Source organism: Vipera berus (genome assembly GCF_964194415.1).
Source record: "Vipera berus genome assembly, chromosome: 1".
Lineage (NCBI taxonomy): Eukaryota > Metazoa > Chordata > Lepidosauria > Squamata > Viperidae > Vipera > Vipera berus.
Genome location: NC_138202.1, coordinates 162,714,911 through 162,739,061, shown reverse-complemented (window position 1 = coordinate 162,739,061; position 24,151 = coordinate 162,714,911). Strand labels below are relative to the sequence as shown.

General features: G+C 40.8%; 1 protein-coding gene across 1 annotated transcript in view; it reads left to right on the top strand.

Moving 5' to 3' along the window:
* Nucleotides 1–24,151, top strand: part of PDE11A (phosphodiesterase 11A) — a gene marked incomplete at both ends in the record, with an annotated part of 193,273 nt that overhangs the window by 87,036 nt on the left and 82,086 nt on the right. Inside the window, 6 exons of the mRNA XM_081340237.1 lie at nucleotides 2,843–2,907; nucleotides 7,574–7,712; nucleotides 10,577–10,652; nucleotides 11,455–11,522; nucleotides 13,355–13,447; nucleotides 16,197–16,247. Coding sequence (XP_081196363.1) covers nucleotides 2,843–2,907; nucleotides 7,574–7,712; nucleotides 10,577–10,652; nucleotides 11,455–11,522; nucleotides 13,355–13,447; nucleotides 16,197–16,247 — 492 coding nt within the window. The remainder of the gene's footprint in view (nucleotides 1–2,842; nucleotides 2,908–7,573; nucleotides 7,713–10,576; nucleotides 10,653–11,454; nucleotides 11,523–13,354; nucleotides 13,448–16,196; nucleotides 16,248–24,151) is intronic.

Genomic DNA, 24,151 nt, shown 5'->3' with positions numbered 1-24,151 from the left:
CCCAGTCATGTGGACTCGCACGCAGCCACATTTGTGTCTGTGCGCATGTGTGCATAAACGTGCCTACCCCTCCCTTTCCCACCAGGCTGCCAACCCAGAAAGGTTGGGGACCCCTGCATTAGACCCTTGACCTTTGAATATATAATCCACTGAAATTAGTTGACAACCTTTGTTTTACTGAGCTTTGGGAAAAGGTCATAATTAGAATGACCGTACGTTCTGTATTATAAAGGATACTCCTTTATTTCAGAAAGCTGTCCTTTAGATTTTTTTTGTTTTGCCCTTGAATTTGTAAGTTGTAATGGGGGTTTCCCGATACTCCCATGTAACACCTCTACTCCGCGAGCTGCATTGGCTTCCGGTTGCCCTCCGGGTGAAATTCAAGGTGCTGGTTATCACCTACAAAGCCCTACATGGCCTGGGTCCTGGTTATTTGAGGGAACACCTGCTGCCGGCATCAAACGCCCTTCGCCCAGTGCGCTCCCACAGGGAGGGTCTGCTCAGGGTTCCGCCGGTGAGAGATTGCCGGCGGGTGACACCCAGGGATAGGGCCTTCTCAGTGGGAGCGCCTGCCCTCTGGAACCAGCTGCCGGTGGAGCTGAGGACTGCCCCCGACCTCCGATCATTCCGCCGGGGCCTGAAGACCTGGCTCTTTGAGCTCCCGGGCCCAGGCTGAGGAGAAAATTTTAACTGGGGTTTTTAAGTGTACAGGGTGAATTTAATATTTTTTAACTGGTTTTTAACTTTTGTATGTTTTGATTTTTAATTCCCTGTAAACCGCCCTGAGTCCTCAGGGAAAGGGCGGAATACAAATGTGATAAAATAAATAAATAATAAATAAATAAAATAAATTTTCCTTTGTAAAGCAATGTTGTAAACAATTTTGTTTTTGATCCTTATGAACCTCTTTTAGATTTGCCCCTTTTTCAGGTTTGTCCTTTATTTTTCCCAGGAAAGTATGGTCAGTGTAGTCATAGTTTAATGTCAGGACGTACATTACATTGGAATTACAATTCTTGGCACATCTGAATAATTCTCTGATTGGTATCTTAAAAGCTACTTTAAATTAGTTTAAAATTTGACACAGTTTAGGTTCAGACTCCAATTTATTTATATATTTGGTTCACACTACAGTAAACAATATAAAAACAATAATAGAAACCACACACAATGAAACCAGGTTTGGACAAAGAAAAAGAAAGAAGACCAAAACAGTTAACCCCCAAACATCCCACCAGCATCTAACATCCTGCAAATGGTACATCAGCCACTCTAGCCCAAGGCTTGGGAGGAAAACCAGGCCTTTATAGGTCTTTGGAAAGCCAACAGGGTGGGAGACATTCAGATCTGAGGGGATTTCATTCCACAAACGAAGGCAAATATACATGTCCTAGGATCCAATTTCGGTTGGTGTACACATTCTGGTGAGAGAGGAGTTCCCTGAAGGTGAGTTCCAGCACGAGTCCGAAAGCTCAGAAGACTAAGCCTCTGTTCTCGGTGACCAAACCCGATTGGATCCTACATTTTCATTCCAGGTGACAAGCACTGTGACAGAGAAGTTGTGTTTCCTGGGTCCTGATAGACGACCTTGTTTAACTGAAAGAACCTGAAATGCACTAATATTGTCAGCTCAAATTGGCCATGCAGACACCATGGGACATAGGCGACCCTCTAATAAATAGGCCCTATGCAGTGTAAGGTCATAACTGGCACTTTGATTGCACCCAGAAGCAAACTGGCAACCAATGCAGCTTGTGAAGCAGGGGTGTCACATAGACATATTGAGATATGCCCATAACTGTACTTCCTTGGCTGCTTAAAGCTTCTGACTGTTCTTTAAGGCAGCCCCAAGTCACCTTAAAAGTCGACTCAGTACTCCAAACTTCAATTAACATATCACAGTCCCTTATAATGTACTGCTATAAAAGCCATAGGTATCTACAGCAACCATGGTGTTAAAGGAATGATTATATGTGTGCAATGCATAATAAAAATCCTGCTTTTTAATGCTGTGTCCTGATATCTGATAACGTCATGTAAATCATGGGGATTGTATTAGGATGTCAAAATGTTTTATCACTTACTTCCCACTGTGGATACTTATGATAAGAGCTTGGCAAGTATAGAGCATATATTGTGTCACCGATTCTAAGGAATTTCCCTATTAAGGTCATAAGTTGTTATTGAGAATGGTTAGAAAACACTGTGTAGGTAGAGTAAGTTGAAGTTAACTTTAGATCTGGGTGTGATTGACAGAATAAGATGCTGTCTGGGAATTTTATATATGCTCTTTTAAGTGCTAAATTGAAGGAAAAGATAAGTGTAATAAGATACAAAAAGAATATTTCAAAATGCTTTTTAAAAGGAAAGTACTATAAAATATTTCACTTCACATTAAATGGAGGTATTCAAATAACAAAAACAGTACTCAAGACAGACTTGGATGTCTTGAAATCATACTTTGGAATAATTATTCTATTCTGTTCTGTTCTGTTCATTACATTTTTATCCCACCTTTATTACTTTATAAGTAACTCAAGGTGGCACATGTACAGTAGCTAATATTCCTGAAGTGGGTGGGCTGAGAGAGAGTGACTGATTCAAAGTCACCCACCTGACTTTTTTGCCAGAGGCAAGACTAGACTCACCGTCTCCTGGTTTCTAAGCCAGATTAGTAATAATTTCACAGTAGATAAGGATTATGTTACGTAAATAGGATTAAAAGAATGTGCTTTATGATTTAAGTATAAATAGGGCACGTGTTTATTTGTTATAATGTGATTGTGTGTGTTGTATAATAAATTTGCAATGTATGACATTTACACATTTTTTATCTTAACAGGAGGTAAAATTTACCAAGTCCTTTGAATTGATGTCTCCAAAGTGCATAGCTGATACAGAAAATAGGTTAGATTTGATTCTTTTATAATTAATCTTCTTTTTTTGGAATAAACCTAGATTATAGGACAAAATTCTGTCTGTGGAAAGCTCTTTCAAGTTCACCTTCATTCTAGAATTCCAAATAAGGGATCCTTTTTATTTATTTAATTATTTGCACAATTTTTCATTTGTTAACACCCAGCTATCATAATTTCCTTCCTTTTGTTCTACTGTTATAAGTTGTTCTACTGTTATAAGAGTATTATATATTTTTATGCAGTTGAGCTCAATATGTTGTAGAAGAGAAAATATTATTCTTCAGATGGTATAATTGGTTGAATTTCTGTTATGTGGGAAACAGTTGCACAACTGTGACATGATTATATGGAATGTTATTTTAGCATAATTAGCGAACTAAAAGATTTTATTAAGTCTCCTTCTGTCAAGGGCATTCCATATGGACTTCATCTAGTTTATTAATCACATCCATGTTACTTAGCTTCAACAAATTGAAGATGCTTTCACCGTATCGATAGGTTGATTGATGTGATGATTGAAGAGCTATACAATCTTCTTCCTTCCAGCCAACTTTCATGCATTTGGGGTTATTTCTATTTCATTTTAGCAGTGAAAATATTATTTAGCTGTGCAAACATTATTATTATTATTATTATTATTATTATTATTATTATTATTATTATTATTATTATTATTATTATTATTATTATTATTAATTTAATTTCTATACCGCCCTTCTCCCGAAGGACTCAGGGCGGTGTACAGGGCAATACAATAAAATACAATATATAAAAATTAAAAAATATTAAATACAACGGCCCAATTCAATAAATTAATACAAAATGTTAAAATACCCCTAAACCCATCAGACCAGGCCGGCTTGTTCAAATAAATATGTTTTTAGGTCACGTCGGAAGGAGCGAAGGTCGGGAGCCGTCCGGAGCTCCACCGGTAAATGGTTCCAAAGGTCTGGCGCGCCCACAGAGAACGCCCTCCCCCTGGGGGCCGCCAGTCGACACTCTTTGACCGACGGCACCCTAAGGAGGCCCTCTCTGGGAGCGCACTGGACGAAGGGAAGTTGATGCCGGCAGCAGGTAGTTTAAAACTTTGGGCTGTTTCTTCTCTCCTGCCACCCCCCACCCCCTCAGCTTAAATAGTGGAGTACCTTAATGACAAGATGAGTACTAATTAAATCACCTCTTTAAAAATAAATCCAGATTTTTAATACTTGAAATAGTTTTAATACTTATTTGGCCAGGTTTATGTAAGGTCTTTGTATCTCCTATTTAACATATTACAAAGAGAGCAGTGGGGAGAAATAAAGATATGTTTAGCATAAAACAAAAAGTGCAGATCTAGGGGTTCATTGAAATTTGGGAAATTGTTGTAGTATGTAGCTTGACTTATATAATTCCTAAGAATATTTAGCATGTACATTTGGTTCTAACTTGTATGTAGAAATAAAAGTCCAGAAATAAATTTGACTGTTCTTGGAACACAAGCTAAGATACTGTTATTGGAACTCAAGCTAAGAACATTGGGCTGCTATTCATTGTAAATAAAACACTGTCTGCAAAGTAGTGTTGAATCTGAAAAATTTGCCTTGACCATGTAATTTTTGTCCTAATCACCTTTTTCCCCATGAGTCTCTTTCTGTTTTCCTTAATTTTTCCCCCCAAAGGAGATTCCAATTCTGTTCTAGCTAAACATATTAGTCATTCTGATGTCTTCTAGATTTGGTTATTATAATCTTTTTTGAATAATTTGCAGAGGAGACATTTGACATTCATGTTATTTCTACATTTCTTTAGTTATATGCAATAATCCTTGAGTGTGTTATATCAATCATGGAAAGAAAGTTGTTGAAAAAAACTAGATTTGGAATCCTCTTTTTTAGGATCCTGAAAATGGAACAACGGAACCTAATATATTTTGCTCCTAGTTATTCTTTCTTTTATTTAGACATTGTGAGGGAAAGAAGGAAGATTTCAGGATAGAAAGAAGTGGCTAGACTAGAGAAAACTATAGATGCATCTTTTATGTTATTTTTGAGACAAGTTTTTGTTTTCAGTAATATTTTATTCAAGTACAGATTTCTGAGTTCTTTATTTGAAAAGCAAAGGATACAATTTAGATTATGATCTGGAGTTTATTGATGGGGCATTGTGTATTTAAATGAAAAGCCAAATTCCATAAAGAAAGGATCTCAGATTCAGTAAGTCTGGCTGGGAATTGACCTGGATTTGGATTTGGTCCTTCTGGTCTGTCAGTCAAATCTTACTGCTGTGAAATACAGCTGTATTTCCATAAATGTACTTCCATAAATTTCATTATCAGACAAGGCCTGAAAAACAGGTCCTAGCTCTCTCTTGCCTGTAAGTGTTATACCTCTCTGCAATCCTACCATTCAGTTCAACATATGCTGCCCTGTTGTAAAAATCTCACTAGTGCAGCATGATAAATATGGAGATAAATTCCTTTTATTAGTAAGTTCTATTGCCCTGTACACTGCCCTGAGTCCTTCGGGATAAGGGCGGTATAAAAATTAAATTAAATAAATAAATTAAATAAATTAAATAAATAAATAAAAATAGAGTAGGGGTGTCAAACTCAATTTCATTGAGGGCCGCATCAGCATTGCAGTTGCCCTCAGGGGGCCGGGTGGGTGTGGCCAGGGTGGGCGTGGCCTACTGGGTGGGCATGGCTAGAGTGCGTATGGCCTGCTGGGTGGGCATGGCCAGCTCTACATCGTTCGCATCAAGGGTGCCTATGGGGGCCTGGGCAGGAGTGGGACAGATCTGAGGGTCTCTGGCAGGAGGAGGGTCTCTGGGCCAGGGCCAAGGCAGTGGGGGCCGTTCCCTCACTGTTGCTAGGTTGGCTTCGTGGGCCACATGAAACCACTTCACGGGCCGGATCCAGCCCCCGGGCCTTGACATGTTTGACATGTCTGTTCTAGAGCTACAGTCAGTTTAAATAAAAATGAAGGATTATAAAAAGAATATTAGTTTTACTATAATTCCAAGGAGGGGGGGAAGAGAAAAAAGACCCTTCATCAATCAGTTCTGTGTTAATATTTTGTAATAAAACAATGAATAAACAATATGAGAATATGACAGAAAAGTAAACTTAACATTAGAATAAATATATGTGTGTTCTAACAACAATCTTTGCCTCTGTGGAACTATGAGATCAGTAGTGTTTTTCAGTGAGATAAATAAAAAGGTGATAGCAAGACAGAAAACAGTTTAAAGAAATCAAGAATAAGGGGGAGATAAGAAAAAGTAAACCTTTGTTAGCTAGTTCCAAGAAATCAAATTATCATGATACAACATATTTGAGTCAGTACTAAGGACACCCCCGATGCCATTATATTTAGCCAAGGTAAATAATAGCAAAGGGAGAAATAAAGGATTAAAGAGAAGCCAAAACAAATTGTTAAGAGCCTTCCCCCACCCAACAAAGGACAGATTGCTTTTGGAACGGACAGTTTCTTCCCTTGATGGTGACTAATCTCCATTGCTGGGGAGATGTGTTTACCAAATACAAATGTTTCTTCTAAGTCATTCAAAGTTTTATTTCTAGCCTTGTCTGTGAGAAATATGATCTGCAAGTTGGGATAAGTGGCAGGCAGAAAACAGATGCCTGTGGAGTCTAGAAAACCATACATTTAAGAGTGTGTGAGAGATGAAAGAAATCTTCAAACATAGCCCAGAATTTAAGAGTTTTACCTCAGGCTTGAGATATGTGGCTGATTTGAGGGAATGAGTTATAAAGCCAGAATATTGTATCTGATCTCTCACGTTGTAGTGAACAAGGACATACCTTCAGTTTTGCAGCTGCAAAGATTATTGGATGAGCAGCCACAACAGCAGCCAAGGGAAGTGATTGCAGCCTGGGAAATGGGCCCCCGGTCAGTCTACAGGAGTGCTGATTTACCACCAGCTTATCAAGTACTTAGGAGGGGAGGGCTTGGCAGCACAAGGAAACAACAACCCACAACTTAATAGCCAGCATCAACACATCAATCAACATTTAAAAACCCATACACAACAGGCACCATATAAATACCACACACAGAATAGCCCAAGCACACACACTCCTAGAGAGAAATTCCCTGAGGATGGGCTCTAGCATGAGTCTGAAAGCTCAGAAGACTATAAACGTCTGGTCCCGGTGACCAACTCAGATTGGATCCTGCAACGTTATCCTGGGACATACTGTATATATTCGCCTTCATTCCGGTATTTGGAAATCCCACACTTATTATTATTTGTTCACAACAATGTTAAGTCATAGTTGCTGGTTCTTTAGCTGGTGTTGGCCCTTATATGCACTGAGTTCTTTTGAAGAAACTAGGTGGTTGTTGTTGTTATTTATTGATTAGCCAATAGGCCGTATAGAATACTAATAACACAGTGTGCTACAAAACAGAGTAAAAGGCATAACTAAAGGAAATCGCAAATCATTTTCTGTGTCACTCCCCCAGTTGTGTATAGATATAAATACTGAGAGCAAATAAATATAAGTTATCTGCCCATTTTTTGTTATCTAAATGCAATTAAGCTGCTCTGAAATTTTAAAGGTTACTCTGAAACAAGATCATGGTTTCTATATATTAAAGTCGATCTTCAACCAATAGTGACTACATTCTTTCTTTCCTTGCTCTTTTTAATAGTTTCAAAGACAGTTTGGAGAAACCATCAGCATCTTATTCAGACTGGCTAGTAAATAATAGCATTGCTGAACTTGTAGCTTCCACCGGCCTTCCAGTGAACAACAGTGATGCTTATCAAGATCCTCGCTTTGATGCAGAAGTAAGACCTTTTTGACCTATATAAGTACCCCAATAGATTTTTAATAGGTAATCATGTTTATCAAATGTAATGGCAGCTAAATACCTTTTATGATTTGATCACAGACCTGGAAGAAATTACAAGATTTTAAAGAAACATCCTCATGGTGTGTTTAAAAAAAAAAGTCAAGATGATGGTGGTGACCACATATTTGAATCCGCAACCCTTCTGCACATGTATTAAACTTCCACAGATATACATGGGATGGGGCTTCAATTGCATGGTCCTGATTGCCTCTTGACCCTTTGATCTCCCACCCATCCCCAATACCTTTGAAGATTTGCATTCTGAATACATCTTTTCTCCATTTGATTTTGTTGTTGTTAGTTGCGAAGTCGTGTCCGACCCATCGCGACCCCATGGACAACGTTCCTCCAGGCCTTCCTGTCCTCTACCATCTTCTGGAGCCCATTTAGGCTCACGCCTACTGCTTCAGTGACTCCATCCAGCCACCTCATTCTCTGTCGTTGATTTAGCCATTCTTAAAATAAGGATTGGATCTTCGTATCAAAATAATTGCCTGGTCAATTCAAACCAGTCTGTTAAGGTTTTGCTCCATTGCACAGTTTCTTAGCCTTCAGTATTTTTTGGAGATATCAGCTCACAATTAACAGTAGATGCTGCAAGTATCAAAATTTCCTACAATTATAGCATTTTAAATTCCTTTACTTTATTCAAAGAGCCCTAAAATAGTTTAATTTGAGTGTTTTTGTGGGTGGGAGCCTGGTGCAGAATTGGGTGAGAATTTACAGCAGTTCAATCCATACAAAGCTAAAAGAGCAAAAGTGACATTTTTACAAAGTCTTCTGTTTATAGGAAGTCTGTCAAGGAACGTCTCTAAAAGCCTTCATAATAGATTTTTTTATTATATTTGAAATAAGTGCTCAGAACCATTTTATAGAGAAAACTGCTGGAGGTAATAAATTCAGTTGTTGAGAAGGTGACATTAATGCCTAGACAATATTTCCTGCCAAAAGGCAAGCTGGAATAAAGCATATAATATTCTTACTGAATGTAGAATTATAATTTCACATATTTATTTATTTATTTATTTATTTATTAGTTTTTATAAACCGCCCTTCTCCCGAGGGACTCGGGGCGGTGTACAGAGGAAGGAAGGTATACAGATCGAACAATAAAAATAATAAGAAACACTAATGAACACAAACTGGGACCCCAATTAACGCTATCATGCCAGGCCAGCCTGCTGAAACAGGAAAGTTTTTAAGTCGCGACGGAAGGTACGGAGGTCAGGGGCCATCCGGATTTCTGTTGGTAAGGTGTTCCAGAGGGCTGGCGCACCCACTGAGAATGCCCTCCCCCTGGGGGCCACCAGCCGACATTCCTTGAGCGGTGGCACCCTGAGGAGGCCCTCTCTGTGGGAGCGCACAGGACGGTGGGGTGCTGACATCGGCAGAAGGTGCTCCCGAAGGTAGTCCGGACCCATGCCATGTAGGGCTTTGTAAGTCATCGTTAGCACCTTGAACTTCACACGGAAGGCAGCCGGAAGCCAGTGCAGCGCACGGAGGAGAGGTGTGATATGGGAGTATCGGGAGGCTCCCAAGAGTGTCCGTGCCGCCGCACTTTGCACCAGTTGAAGCTTCCGAGTGGATCTCAAGGGCAGCCCCATGTAGAGAGCGTTACAATAGTCTAGGCGAGATGTCACAAGGGCATGGGTGACTGTACGTAAGGAATCCAGGTCCATATGCTCTTTTGATTAATGTATAATGCAGCTGACTAGTTTATGTTTTACATTCCCTTAAAGAGTGCATTAATAAAAATGCTGTCAACTTATTTGGAGAAAGAATATTGTTTTTTATGTGGCAGAAGAAGTAATAATTAATTCTTCATGCTATTATGTTAATTATTTAATATTTAATCTCCAAAGTCAATTTTCAGGAAAAATGATTATTGAAGACAAAAATTCTTTATTATTAAAATAACATCTGATTAATATAAAAGAAAGCTAAGAACTGATTTGCCATCAGATTTTGTTTCTGTTCCTTTCCTGCACTTCTTGAATTGCAAGTAAATTTATTATATAGTTTAGTTCTGAATTGTCTTTAACCTTTTGGAAACTTATTTATGTTTTTTAGTAATGGGTCCAGCAACTACTTCATTTACAGCACAGCAAAAGTCACATGTTGAACTCCTTATACAGCAAATTATTGCTTTAAATGATGAAAAGCAGCAAAGACTATTAAAATACAAATCAGATTTTAAAAAAGGATCACCAAAGTTCAGGAAGAAAGGCTTTTCAGTGCAACTGAGATGTGTTCAATTAAGATGCATAGCTACATATTATTTTGCCTAGTATTGAAGTAATTGTGTTATTTAAAATTAGCACTTTTTTTCAAATATGCAATGGAATGATGATACAGGTAGTCCTCAACTTACAACCATTTATTTAGCAACTGTTCAAAGTTACGACAGTGCTGAAAAAAATGACTTACAGCTGATCCTCACATTTACAACTGTCACAGCACCTAGTTGTAACGTGATCAAAATTTAGCATTTGGCAACCAGTGTGTATTTATGATGGTGTAGTGACCCAGGGTCACATGATCTTCATTTGTGACGTTCCCAGGCAACTTCCAGCAAGCAAAGTCAATGGGGAAATCTGGATTTGCTTAATGACTACATAATTTGCTTAATGACTGTGGCAAAAAGTTTGTAAATCAACTGCAACTCTTCTAATAACCATCTCACTTAGTGATAGAAGTTGTGTTCCCAATTGTGGTCCTAAGTCAAGGGCTACCTATATACCTTTTGGATTAAGACTAAATCATATGTTATGGTAGTTGATGAATTTTTTTTTTATCTAGGTTGATCAGATGTCTGGTTTTCACATAAGATCTGTACTCTGCGTACCTATATGGAATAACAGTCACCAAATAATTGGTAAGATACTAAAAATACTTTTTAAATATAAAACATGTGTTAATGTGTTGTTATGATATACTGTAGTTCACTATCAATTACTGCAGTAGTACTGTAATAATAAGAAACTGTTCTTTTGTAGATTTGCAAATTAAATTTATATTGATATTGTTCATGTCCGTATAAAATGGTATAAAAGATGTAAACACAATCTAGAACTGTAACAAAACTTTACTATTGGCTGTTTTAGTAATTAATTTATTAATTATTAATGATAGTAATATACTAAAAATAAATAAAATTCTGCTTGAAAAAATAAACAAAAGCCTATTTCTGACGTTTTAACTACTGATCCAGCTGTACTTAAAGGAGGATTAGGAAGAAAAGAAGATTGGCAAGCAACAGATCACTCTGCTTCCAAATTAATTACAATTTATTGTCTCATGGAACTTGTTATGTTAAAAAATGTGATACACAAAGAACATTTGTACAATAAGTTGACATGAAGTTTGACACTCAGAGCTAAATCTAATTCAGCCAGTATGGATGGAAGGAAGAAAAAAAAAGCTGCTATTTCGAGTGGTTTCATTCAGCTGAATTCAAGCTTTGATGAATATATTAGTAATCCAATATCAGAGGCTGTTGGTATAATAGCATTTATAATTTATAATGCAAATATTATGCTTTGTGGTTTTTGAATTTTGAGTTCTTGTTTTGTGGCATATCTCCTTCATTAATTTATTTGTGTATATGGTTTATCATTGTGAATACACAGTTTCCTTTAAAATATAAAATTAACTATGCTTGCTAATTCCTTGTAAAGGGGTTGCTCAGGTGCTGAATAGACTTGATGGAAAACCTTTTGATGACGCTGATCAGCGACTCTTTGAGGTAAGACATGTCAAATTGATGCAGTTTAATTACATAATATTCACTGCAGCATATATATTTCTATACATTACATCTTCCTGTAACACGTGTGGCAAGTAGAAAAATTTAATAGAATCTTCTTGGATTACCTGGTTTCAGTACAACTTCAATTTATGACCACAATTGAGCCCCAAATTTATGTTTTGCTAAGTGAGTTTTGCCCCATTGTACAACTTTCCTTGCCACATTTGTTAAGTGAATCACTGCAGTTGTTAAATTAGTAACATGATTGTTAAGTGAATCTGGCTTCCCCCATTGACTTTGCTTGTCAGAAGGTTGCAAAAGGTGATCACATGTCTCCGGGACACTGCAACCGTCATAAATGTGAGTCAGCTGTCAAGCATCCAAATGTAAATCATGTGACCATGGGGATGCTACAACAGTCGTAAGTGTGAAAAATGGTCAGTTGTAACTTTGAATGGTCACTAAATGAACTGCTGTTGTAATTCGAGGACTACCTGTACATTAGTGGTGGCAGTTATCTTTAGAACCTGTGTTACTCAGTGTGTTTCAGCATTTGTTTGAGTGATAATGGGACAATTAAATAGTAAAATTGAAGTGGAAGGTTGAATCTGCTATTCTGAAAACACACCAAACTTTACTCTTCCATTTTGGCTTAAAAATAAATAATGATGTTTGCATATGAAGCATGTATAATGTAATAATTTTAACTTTAATAATATTAAACAATATCTGCCTATCAGGTTCTTGGGAAGGACTCAATAGGTGGATGAAAATGCCAAATCCAGCCTAAACATATGACTGGCTATGCAACCAGCCATAATTTATTAAGCTTATAGGCACCAAACTCATATAAAAAGTCTGCACTGGTTGGTTTCAGCTAATTGTTGAGTTTTGCTGAGGGCTTGAACTCTCTTCATGTTTCTGTGCAATATTGACGCAAGCTATGATGTATTTTGCTATAAAAAGATGTTGCGATGTCCAGTATTTGTTTCTTTGGCATTTGGAGTAAAAAGAGGGTTGTTTCCCCCCCCCCCCAATCAAGCATACATGCATGACTCATTCTTGTTCTTTTTCTGAGAAGCTGAGGTTTTAGAAGATAAACTTAAGCACCAGTGTCTAGGGAAGCAATTTTGTATTTTTCTTGTAAGATTTCTTCCCTGCAATCCTTCCTTCCTTCCTTCCTTCCTTCCTTCCTTCCTTCCTTCCTTCCTTCCTTCCTTCCTTCCTTCCTTCCTTCCTTCCTTCCTTCCTTCCTCCCTCCCTCCCTCCCTCCCTCCCTCCCTCCCTCCCTCCCTTCCTCTCCTTCCAGTATGGAGAAGCATATTTGTTTCTTTGTACATATGTTCATAAGCCAGCTGTTGCAAGGCTGCCAAAAAAGATAAAACCTCATCTTGAAAGCGAAAAATAAGAATTGTGATGTCAGGTGGTACGGTATGTGTTGCTGACTATCTACAAGAAAACCTACCATAAATAGGGGGAAAGTCACCACTCCCCCTGCCCCTTGGACAAGAATCTCTGAAACTTGTATAGGAAATTTCAAATTTCTTTCTCATTTGGGTTTTTTTAAAAAAAAACATTTGACTAATCTTGATGCAGACTGACACACCAAAATCTGCATAGACCGCCACTCACAGTCCTGAGAAGGAAGAACTTAATTGTTTCAGTGTTTCCTGGAGCACAGTAGCATTTCAAATGGGACTCTTTTGTTCCGAGCTCACACAATATGTATTTTCTATTTCCTGCACATCCTAGGAACCAGAACATTGCTTTCTTTATTCCATTCATTTTGAAATCGCCTATATTAATGCTAGATATTATTATTTTTTTAGGCTTTTGTTATATTTTGTGGCTTGGGCATCAATAATACTATAATGTATGACCAAGTGAAAAAGTCCTGGGCAAAGCAATCTGTGGCTCTTGATGTAAGTATTATTGAAAATCAGCCTTTTTTTTTAAAAAAAAAAGCTTTTTATGAGACTGATTTAAAAGGATGCTATATATATAATTGGAAAGGGGTTGGTAAGAAGGCAACAATGCCAATACATATACAAGGACCGAATTGTTGCAGTGTGTAGGGTCATAGCATATAGAAAAGGAACAGGAAGAGCAGACTGTAAAGAAATTAATACTGAAAATAGAAACAAAAGAAAACAAAAAAAAAGTTATGTATACTGAACTTTGACTTCCTCTCTATTAAACAAGTGAAGAAAACAATCTTTTTGTTAGAAAAAAGAAGAATCAAAGACCCAGGAAACACATTGTGCCATGTAAAAAATGTCTAAATCAACGGCTCATTATTTATTACAGTTTTATTCCTTCAAAGTGAGACAGATTTTAAGAGGTTTTTTTTAAAAAAAAAAACTCTTAGACTATCTAATTTCTTAATTTGGCATGAGTAGTTTCCATACGTCACTCAATCCTTTAGTTCAACTTTTAAAAACAATTAGGAAACATTTTTAAGATTTGTAAAAAAAGAATGTTTGGTGCCTCTCAGCAGCCCTTCAGATTTTCAGGGTACATTTTCCCCAGGTAATTATATCTGTACAGTGGTGGTTGGTACTATGGCCAGGATCAAAAATAATTCAAATGACTGTTATTTATCAATTTGCCTTGCAAATAAGGCTTAAAAGACTTAAAAACTCGAAGTAGGCATAGATGAGTAGCTGTATTAATCTAGAAGTAGAACCATGGGCATTGTAGTTTTCTTTAAAATTGGGTCCACCAGGGTAAGTAGTTTCATGGATAATACTCTATATATAGTGCAGAGATACTAATAAACCATTGTAGTATTCACTTTCTTGATGGCTTAAGAAGACTAATTGTTTATTGGACCCGTGTCCCTCTTGGCTGATTTATGCGGCTCGGGAGGAGACACGAAGCTGGTTCCAGGCAGTAATACCTGCCTCTTTGAGTGAGGGTGTCTTCCCTGCCGCTTTGAAGGAGGCTGTGGTAAGGCCTCTTCTCAAGAAGCCTGCCCTGGACCCAGCGATTTTAAACAACTATCGTCCTGTCTCCAACCTTCGCTTTTTGGCGAAGGTTGTTGAGAGTGTGGTGGCGCATCAGCATCCTCTGTTCCTGGAGGAAACTGATTATCTGGACCTGTACCAATCGGATTTCAGGCCCAGGTACAGCACGGAGACGGCATTGGTCGCACTGGTGAATGATCTCTGGCGGGCTCGGGACAGGGGTTGCTCCTCTGTCCTAGTTCTATTAGATCTCTCAGCGGCTTTTGATACCATCGATCATGGTATCCTATTGCGGCGTCTCAGGGGGTTGGGAGTGGGAGGCACTGTCTTGCAGTGGTTCTCCTATCTCCTGGGCCGCTCGCAATCGGTGTTGATGGGAGGGCAGAGGTCTGCCCCGAGGCCTCTCGTTTGTGGAGTTCCTCAGGGGTCGGTTCTCTCTCCCCTCCTATTCAACATCTATATGAAGCTGCTGGGCGAGATCATTCGTGGTTTCGGGGTGGGGTATCATCAGTACGCTGATGATACCCAACTCTTTTTCTCCACCCCGAACCAACCCAGTGATGCCCTCGCCATGATGTCCCGTTGCCTGGAGGCGGTCCAGGTCTGGATGGGAAGAAACAGGCTTTGTCTCAATCCTGCCAAGACTGAGTGGCTGTGCATACCGGCATCTCGGACTAACCAGTCTATTCCATCTTTAATGATGGGGGGTGAGGTGTTGCCCCCCGTCGATAGGGCTTGCAACTTGGGCGTCCTCCTGGATTCGCGGCTCAGTTTTGAAGACCATATAGGAGCCGTGACCAGGGGGGCCTTTGCCCAGGTTCACCTGGTGCACCAGTTGCGGCCCTACCTGGACCAAGATGCCCTGCGCACAGACACTCATGCGCTCGTGACCTCCCGATTGGACTACTGCAACGCTCTCTACATGGGGCTGCCCTTGAGGACCACCCGGAGGCTTCAACTGGTGCAGAATGCAGCTGTGCGGGTTGTGATGGGGGTTTCCCGATACTCCCACGTAACACCTCTGCTCCGCGAGCTGCATTGGCTTCCGGTTGCCCCCCGGGTGAGATTCAAGGTGCTGGTGATGACCTATAAAGCCCTAAATGGCTTGGGTCCGGGATATCTGAGGGAGCACCTGCTGCTGGCATCAAGCTCCCTTCGTCCTGTACGCTCCCACAGGGAGGGTCTTCTCAGGGTACTGCCGGTAAAAGATTGCCGGCGGACAATACCCAGGGGGAGGGCCTTCTCTGTGGGTGCGCCTGCCCTTTGGAACCAGCTGCCTGTAGAGCTTAGGACTGCCCCTGACCTTTGCTCATTCCGCCGGGACCTGAAGACCTGGCTCTTTGAGCTTTCGGGCCTGGACTGAGAGTATTAATTGGGGTTTTAATTGGAATCTAATTGGGATTTTATTTATTCAAGGTTAATGTAATCATTTTAATTGTTTTAATTTTTGTAATTTGTTGTATTGTTTTTAAAAAACCTTGTGAACCGCCCTGAGTCCTACGGGAGAAGGGCGGTATATAAGTTTAATTAATTAATTAATAATAATAATTAATAATAATTAATAATAAATAATAATAATAATAATAATAATAATAATAATAATAATAATAATAATAATAATAATAATAATAATAATAATAATAATAATTTAGCTTCTCACCTGTAACCATTTTTCTCCTCCCCCCTCCCATTTGTTCTGGATCAGGTGCTGTCTTATCATGCAACGTGTTCAAAGGCAGAACTTGACAAATTTAAGGTAACATCATAATATTTCACTTATTCTGCAAAATTTTTAATAAACATATATTTGAATCTGAAATAGAAATAGACTGCTGATTCAATTTCTTTGGTTGCTATGCAGTTTCTTCAATGTTTGTGAAATATCTGTGATCAAATGATTACTCATGCTAGGGTTTTCTGGATTTTATGATTTTGGCTCTGCATTATTCCTCCCTCAATAAATGCACTTGTAACTTTCTATCTTCTCTCTTTCACTTTTATTTGGCTCACATATTGTGTTTAGCCATGGTTGGTCATGGTGTGCTCAATACCTGAGGTTTGTTGAATAGGCCACAGTTGGTAAGAGTTCATTCAATATAATGAACATTGTGGTTTACAAACCATAGGGGCTGAATTGAGATTGTAAGGCATCTAGAGTGCTTATATAAGCTGAAAAGTGAGGTATACATACGTTTAATAATAATAAAAAATAAATACCCTGCCACAAGCAAATTAAATCAAAAAAACCAAATTATAGCATTGAGGAGGGGTGCTGTAAACGTTTGATTTGAGAATTGCAGTATTTTTAAATTAATGTGATGTCCAAAGCTGTAGGAAAAGCTATGGTTACATGCAATGTGCAAAGCCAAATTTGTTGATGTAGTTCCTCCATTTTAACATTTTATCTAGTGATAAGTGCTATAATAATTTGTGGTGAGAACAATTGTACATATTGCTATAATCTGGGGCAGCATGATGGGAGGCTGCAAATTGGGAACTGGAAGCCGTATGTGGCCTGTGGAATATAGGTTAGTCATCCTAATTTGATATGGTATAGGAATTTTATCTGCTTTCTGCTAGTTGACCATTCCATTCTAGTGACTAATTGTCGTATTTGTATAGTGATGGAAGTGCCTAATGTGGGCAGAGTACTATAATAAAAAATACCTGTAAAACAGTTGTTTGCAAAGGTCATGATCTCAGTGATACGTTATATATGAGAAAAAGGAGTAGGAAGAGGAAGGGAAACTTAACTGGCCTGAAGATAGAAGGCAAATGAGATGAAAGATGAATAATGAAGCCAGAAAATAGGACATTTTTTTTAAAAAAATAGCAACATTTTCTTAAAGTGAAATAACTAGAAATCCAGAAAGAAAATTCAATCCACAAGGAACAAGCTAATATGCAATACAAGAAATAACAACTTCAGGATTGCTGCCAATCCTTGTAGGCAATACCACTCTCTGCCCCATAGATACATGTGGTTTATGGTTATATGGTGGTTGAATATGGATGTTGTACATTCAGATAACCAACAAACATTATTTGCTAGTGCATTTGGTAATTCAAGCCATGTTTTGGATCATGAATTTTGGCTCTAGCATAAAGCACAGTTTTAAGTGTTGTTGTTGTTGTTATATTATTATTATTATTATTATTATTATTATTATTATTATTATTATTATTATTATTATTATTATTATTATTATTATATTAATTAATTAATTAAATTTCTACACCGCCCTTCTCCCAAAGGACTCAGGGTGGTGTACAGGACAATAAAATACAATATACAAAAATTAAAAATAAATTAAATTAATTTAGCCCCAACAATAAATGGTTAAAAATAAACCCAAACCCTTAGTCCAGGCCGGCCTGTTCAAACAACCAGGTCTTCAGGTCACGGTGGAAAGAGCGAAGGTCGGGAGCCATCCGGAGCTCAACAGGCAGTTGATTCCAAAGGGCTGGCGCGCCCACAGAAAATGCTCTCCCCCTGGGGGCCGCCAGCCAGCAATCCCTGATAGACGGCACCCTGAGGAGGCCCTCTCTGTGGGAGCGCACAGGACGAAGGGAAGTTGACGCCGGCAGCAGATGCTCCCATAGTTAATCCGGACCCATGCCATTTAGGGCTTTATAGGTCATCACCAGCAGCTTGAATCTCACCCGGAGGGCAACTGGAAGCCAATGCAGCTCGCGGAGGAGAGGTGTTACATGGGAGTATCGGGAAACCCCCATCACAACTCGCACGGCCGCATTCTGCACCAGTTGAAGCCTCCGCGTGGTCCTCAAGGGCAGCCCCATGTAGAGAGCATTGCAGTAGTCTATCCGAGAGGTCACGAGCGCATGAGTGACTGTACGCAGGGCATCCCGGTCCAGATAGGGCCGCCACTGGTGCACCAGGTGAACCTGGGCAAAAGCCCCCCTGGCCACAGCCCCTATTTGGTCTTCCAAACTGAGCTGTGAGTCAAGGAGGATACCCAAGTTGCGAGCCCTATCTACGGGGGGTAACACCTCACCCCCCCATAGTTAAAGATGGAATGAACTGAATTTCCCGAGATGCCGGTACGTACAACCACTCAGTCTTGTCGGGATTAAGCCGAAGCCTGTTCCTCCCCATCCAGACCCGGACTGCCTCCAGGCAACGGGACATCACATTGAGGGCATCACTGGGGTGGTTTGGGGTAGAGATTAAAAGCTGGGTATCATCAGCATACTGATGATACCCCACTCCAAAACCACGAATGATCTCGCCCAGCGGCTTCATATAGAAGTTGAACAGGAGAGGCGAGAGGACCGACCCCTGAGGGACTCCACAAACGAGAGGCCTCGAGGCCGACCTCTGCCCTCCTGCCAACACTGACTGCGAACGACCCAGGAGGTAGGAGGAGAACCACTGCAAAACAGTGCCACCCACTCCCAGCCCCCTGAGGCGCCGCAGTAAGATACCATGGTCGATGGTATCAAAAGCCGCTGAGAGATCTAATAGGATTAGAACAGAGGAACAACCCCTGTCCCGAGCCCGCCAGAGATCATTCACCAGCGCGACCAATGCCATCTCCGTGCTGTACCCGGGCCTAAAGCCCGATTGGTACGGGTCCAGGTAATCAGTTTCCTCCAGGAACAGAGGGAGCTGATGCGCCACCACGCTCTCAACAACCTTCACAAGAAAGCGAAGGTTGGAGACCGGATGATAGTTGTTCAAAATAGCTGGGTCCAGGACAGGCTTCTTCAGAAGGGGCCTCACCACCGCCTCCTTCAAGGCGGCAGGAAAGCTACCCTCCCTCAAAGAAGCAGTTATTACTGCCTGGAGCCAGCCTCGTGTCCCCTCCCAAGCCGCATACACCAGCCAGGAGGGGCACGGGTCCAATAAACACGTGGTGGAGCTCAGCCTCCCCATGATCCTGTCCACATCTTCCAGAGTCACAGGGTCGAACTCTTCCCAGATAACATCACCAAGACCGCTCGTGTCTCCTCCGTCAGACTCTGCCCAGTCAGAGTCCAGACCGGCCCGAATCTGAGCGATTTTGTCCGCCAGATGTAGGCTGAACTCCTCAGCACGACCCTGCAAGGGCTCCCCCCTCACCTCCTGATTCAGGAGGGAGTGGGTCACCCTAAACAGGGCGGCCGGGCGATTATCTGCGGACGCGATGAGGGCAGCGAAGTGGCTAGACTTTGCCGTACTCATCACCGCGAGGTAAGACCTGGTGAAGGTTCTTAATTGCAATCGGTCGGATTCAGACCGGCTGGATCTTCAACAGCTCTCTAGGCCCCGTCTTTGACGGGGCCCACTGGGATCTGCACCGGGTTAGGGGCCGCATGGGCACAACGTGGTCAAGTGCCTCCGTGGCTGCCCTTTCCCAGGCTTCCACCTGATATCTGATACTAGAGCAGCATCTAGAAAAACTATAACTTATATACAAACTAGCTTTGTATAAAATTACTTCAAAAAAGTAAGTGCCCTTTATGTTCTGAGACTAAGAAAAATTCTGTTAGTTTTGTCTTAAATTTCAACCAAGTCCATTTCCAAAGAAAATATGTGAACAGTTCTGTTTCTTCAGTATTTACAGTTAAGTGGAAAAAAAATGCTTCTCTAAATTGTGCAGCTGGGAATGATGTGTATGTAACAAATCAATAATTCATGGATGAGTTATATTATTTATAGTTTGTATTCATTCTTGTAGGACAAATAATGCTCAGGAGAATCTTATGATACAAAATATTGAACCACTTGTTTTATACATCTTCGGTTCAGTATGTAATAATATATTTTTGGTTAGGCACTTCTGACCTTTGCTAAGCCCAAACACGAAAGAAAGATATAATCAATAGGACTTGTAATTAATTACTGCTTCAAATAGCATTCAACACGAATATGGTGAAGCGTTTATATATTGTTCTGCATGTATATACATTTCAGCAATTTGTTGTATAGCTCCAGAGATTTGTATCAGTAAAAAAAAAAATCCCCCTTGATGGTATTCTGTGTATTGTAGAAATCAAGCAAAAGATTTTAACTTTTTTTTTTGCAAAACCTTTTGAATATATTGAGATGTACAAATTTTTTTGTAAGAGATTATGCATTTTTTTTCTTTCTTTTTTATATAAGGACTTTCACTAAATTTTAAAAAATAGCACAGGAAAACGTCTTCCATATAGAGAATGGCACTTTTAGATCTTTATCATTGTGTTTCTTCTCAAATGTGGGTTGTTATCTTGCAGTCATGAGTTACTTACAGGAAGGTCACAACATTTAAAAAAAATCTGTTCAGCTTGTGCAAATAAAGTGGGAACAGAGCAACTTGAGACACATTTTGATTTTAGCCATCCATGGGTTTCGTTAATTGTTAAAAACAGTGCTTTTTTTGTAAGAAAAAAGGTGCCCGAACTCACATCTTGTTAATCTTTTATTAAAATAATTATATATTCAGTTCTTGGTAGGACCGGTGGTTGAGAAGTAATTAATTTTTTTTTTCATTTTTAAATTTGGGGTCACACTTTTACACTAAAAATTAAAAGATTATTTTCAATTCACCGACAATTTTTTAAAATAAAGAAATTATTTACCTGTCACACATAGCCAATCACTGTACACACACCCACACACGTCAGTTGTGTAACAAAACATAATGGTCACCGCCCGCAGTAAGCACTCAGCGCACGAGCACATGACCAATCACAAGCTGAGCAGTGCCACAAGCCGAGCAGCGCCATCACAACCAGCGTGGACGAAGTACGCTTGCATCGGACTCGACACACAAGCAGCCCTCATGAACCGTTTTAATGATTTTGCTTCTGACTTGCTACACTCGACAGGGCGATTCAAGTCCACAAGGACCAAACATCAAATTTTCAAAAGTTACTTTTAAAACTTGGAAAATCCATCAAAAAAAGGTGCCGGATCTCTGTTCCAGTGCGTTCTATAACAATAAAAGGACTGGTGATCAATGGTTAGTTTCCTGTTGGCTGATGACTTCCAGTTTACTGTAAAAAACGTCTGTGCATTGTGACTATAAAAATTTACATGCTAGTGTTCAATAATTTCACATATTATTTTAAATGTCTAGTCTTTTGGGTGATTAAAGCTAAAAATAACCAGAAATGCAAAAAGAGGTAGCCTTTTAAATATAAATATATTACCCATCTCTAACTCCCATTAAACTTTTTAGTGTGAACACACAAACACACACACAGACACACACACCTAGTTATTCCCAAGAGGGGGAGGGTCACACAAATTCCTTTAGCATTTACTGTGCCACAATACTATGAAGTTTGAGACTCTTGAATTAGTCATCACTAATGTAACACAATGGTGTGATTTGCATAATGTGTCCAAATTATGATAATTTGTGCCTGGTTGTTTTAACCTTGAAGGAGAACTCTGAATTGATTATAATACCTTTGTTTCCTTGGCTATCCATGTTATTCTCAGGAATTTTCTTTAATACCAAAGTTCAAAAGCATCAATATTCTTTCCATCCCGCTTCTTCAAATCCAACTTGCACGTTGTAGTAGAGCACAGGTCTCAAACTCACCGCATCACATGATGTGTCACAACGTATCACAACTTTTTTTGCATTGCCGGAGCTGGGGTGGACGCGGCCTTTGTATGATGTAACTGGCCTGTGGGCCGGCAGTTTGACACCCCTGTAGTAAAGCATCACAGGGAAAATCCATTGCCTGTCCAATTCTCTTAATTGCAGGTAGACACATCCTAGCATTTGAATATCTTTTTCTGGATCTTCTAGATCAGGGGTATCAAACTCAATTTCATTGAGGGCCACATCAGCATTGTGGTTGCCCTCGGGGGGCCAGGTGGGTGTGGCTAGGATGGGTGTGGCCTACTGGGTAGGTGTGGCTAGGATGGGCATGGCCAGTTCGACATCACTTGCTTCAGGGGTTCCTAGGTAGGACTGGGGCAGATCTGAGGGTCTCCGGCAGAGGAGGGTGGGACCAGGGCAAGTGCTGGGACATGGTCCCTCCCACCCTCCCTCCCTTCCATCCTCTGTTCTTTCCTTCCTCCCTCCCACCCTCCATTCCTTCCTCTCTCTGTTCCTTTTTTCTTCCCTTCCTTCCTCTGTTCCTTTCTTCTTCCCTCCCACTCTCTATTCCTTTCTCCCTCCCTTTTTCCCTCCTTCCCTCCCTTCCTTCCTTTGCCTTCTCATCTCTTTCCTTGCCCCGCACTCAGGAAGGGGTGATGGGAGGGGGAGGGATTGCCAGCACTAATATGCTGCTGCTGGCCATTCCTATACTATGTGGGTGGGTGGGGGCGATCCTGTTGAAAGGGATGCCTCATGGGTGCAAGGATGGAGGGGCTGGTGTGGCGGGTGGGGGGTGCTGATCTACAACCTGGTTGTGTCCATCAAAGCCAGAACACACTCAGCCTAAGATCCATTGGAACCAGCAAGGAGCTGCCCCGCCACCTCTGTCCTGCCCCCCGGGTGTGCGCACAGGAGACGGCCAGTGCCGGCATCCTGGCTGAAGTCAACCTGCAGGGCAAGGCAGCCAGCAGGGATGCCGGACTCTTACTTGTGCGCACACCCAGGGGGTGGGGTGGGGCTGCCCCGTGGATTTAAGGCTGAGTGTATTCTGGCTTTGATGGATGCAATCAAGTTGTAGATCAGCGCCAACCCCCCCACCACCAGCAGCACCTCCACCCTCGCAGCCACGAGGCATCGCTTTCATTGGCACAGATCCCTCTCCCCACACAGGATAGCAAGACCGGCAGCAACATGGCAGCGCTGGCAATCTCTCCCCCTCCCATCACCCCTTCCTGAGCATTGAGGAAGCAAAGATGAGAAGGAGAGAAGGCAGGAAGAAAGTGCAGCAGAGAGGGGAATTGGGGGGGATCGGCGCTGGCTGGGAGGCTTTGCTAGAGCTCTGGGGATTCAGCAGAGAGGTCGGGAGCTCCAGAAGCCTCCGCGGTGGCTGGGGGCGGGGCGGGGCTCTTGGGGAGGGATTTTTAAAAGGGAAGAGGAGATTGACTGGGGGAAGAAGATTTTAGTTTCTCTTTTCCGGAGAGACAAGCCAGAAGGAGGGAGAGCGAGGTAGGAAGTTTATTCTCTGGAGAGAGAATAAAAAACCTTTTTGCCTTCCTACCTTTTGCCTTCCTACCGGGCCGGATGGAACCATGTCAGGCCTCATGCGGCCCGCGGGCCTTGTGTTTGACATGTCTGTTCTAGATCTTCATTGCTAATCAGTATAGTTTTGACTCCTGATTTCTTCAGTGTTGATTGTTGATCCTAAAAGGCAGATTTCTTTATTACTGATTTCTTTACTGTTGATTGTTCATTCTTAAAGTGCTGCAGCTGCCAGAAAAGCCAACCCAGTGCTAGGCTGCATTAACAGAGGGATAGAATCAAGATCACGTGAAATACTAATACCACTTTACAATGCCTTGGTAAGGCCACACTGGAATAGTGCATCCAGTTTTGGTCACCACGATGTAAAAAAGATGTTGAGACTCTGAGTACAGAGAAGAGCAACAAAGATGATTAGGGAACTGGAGGCTAAAACATATAAGGAACGGCTGCTGGAATTGGGTATGTCTATTTTAATGAAGAGAAGGACGAGGGGGGACATGATAGCAGTGTTCCAATATCTCAAGGGCTGCCACAAAGAAGAGGAAGTCAAGCTATTTTCCATAGCACCTGAGGGCAG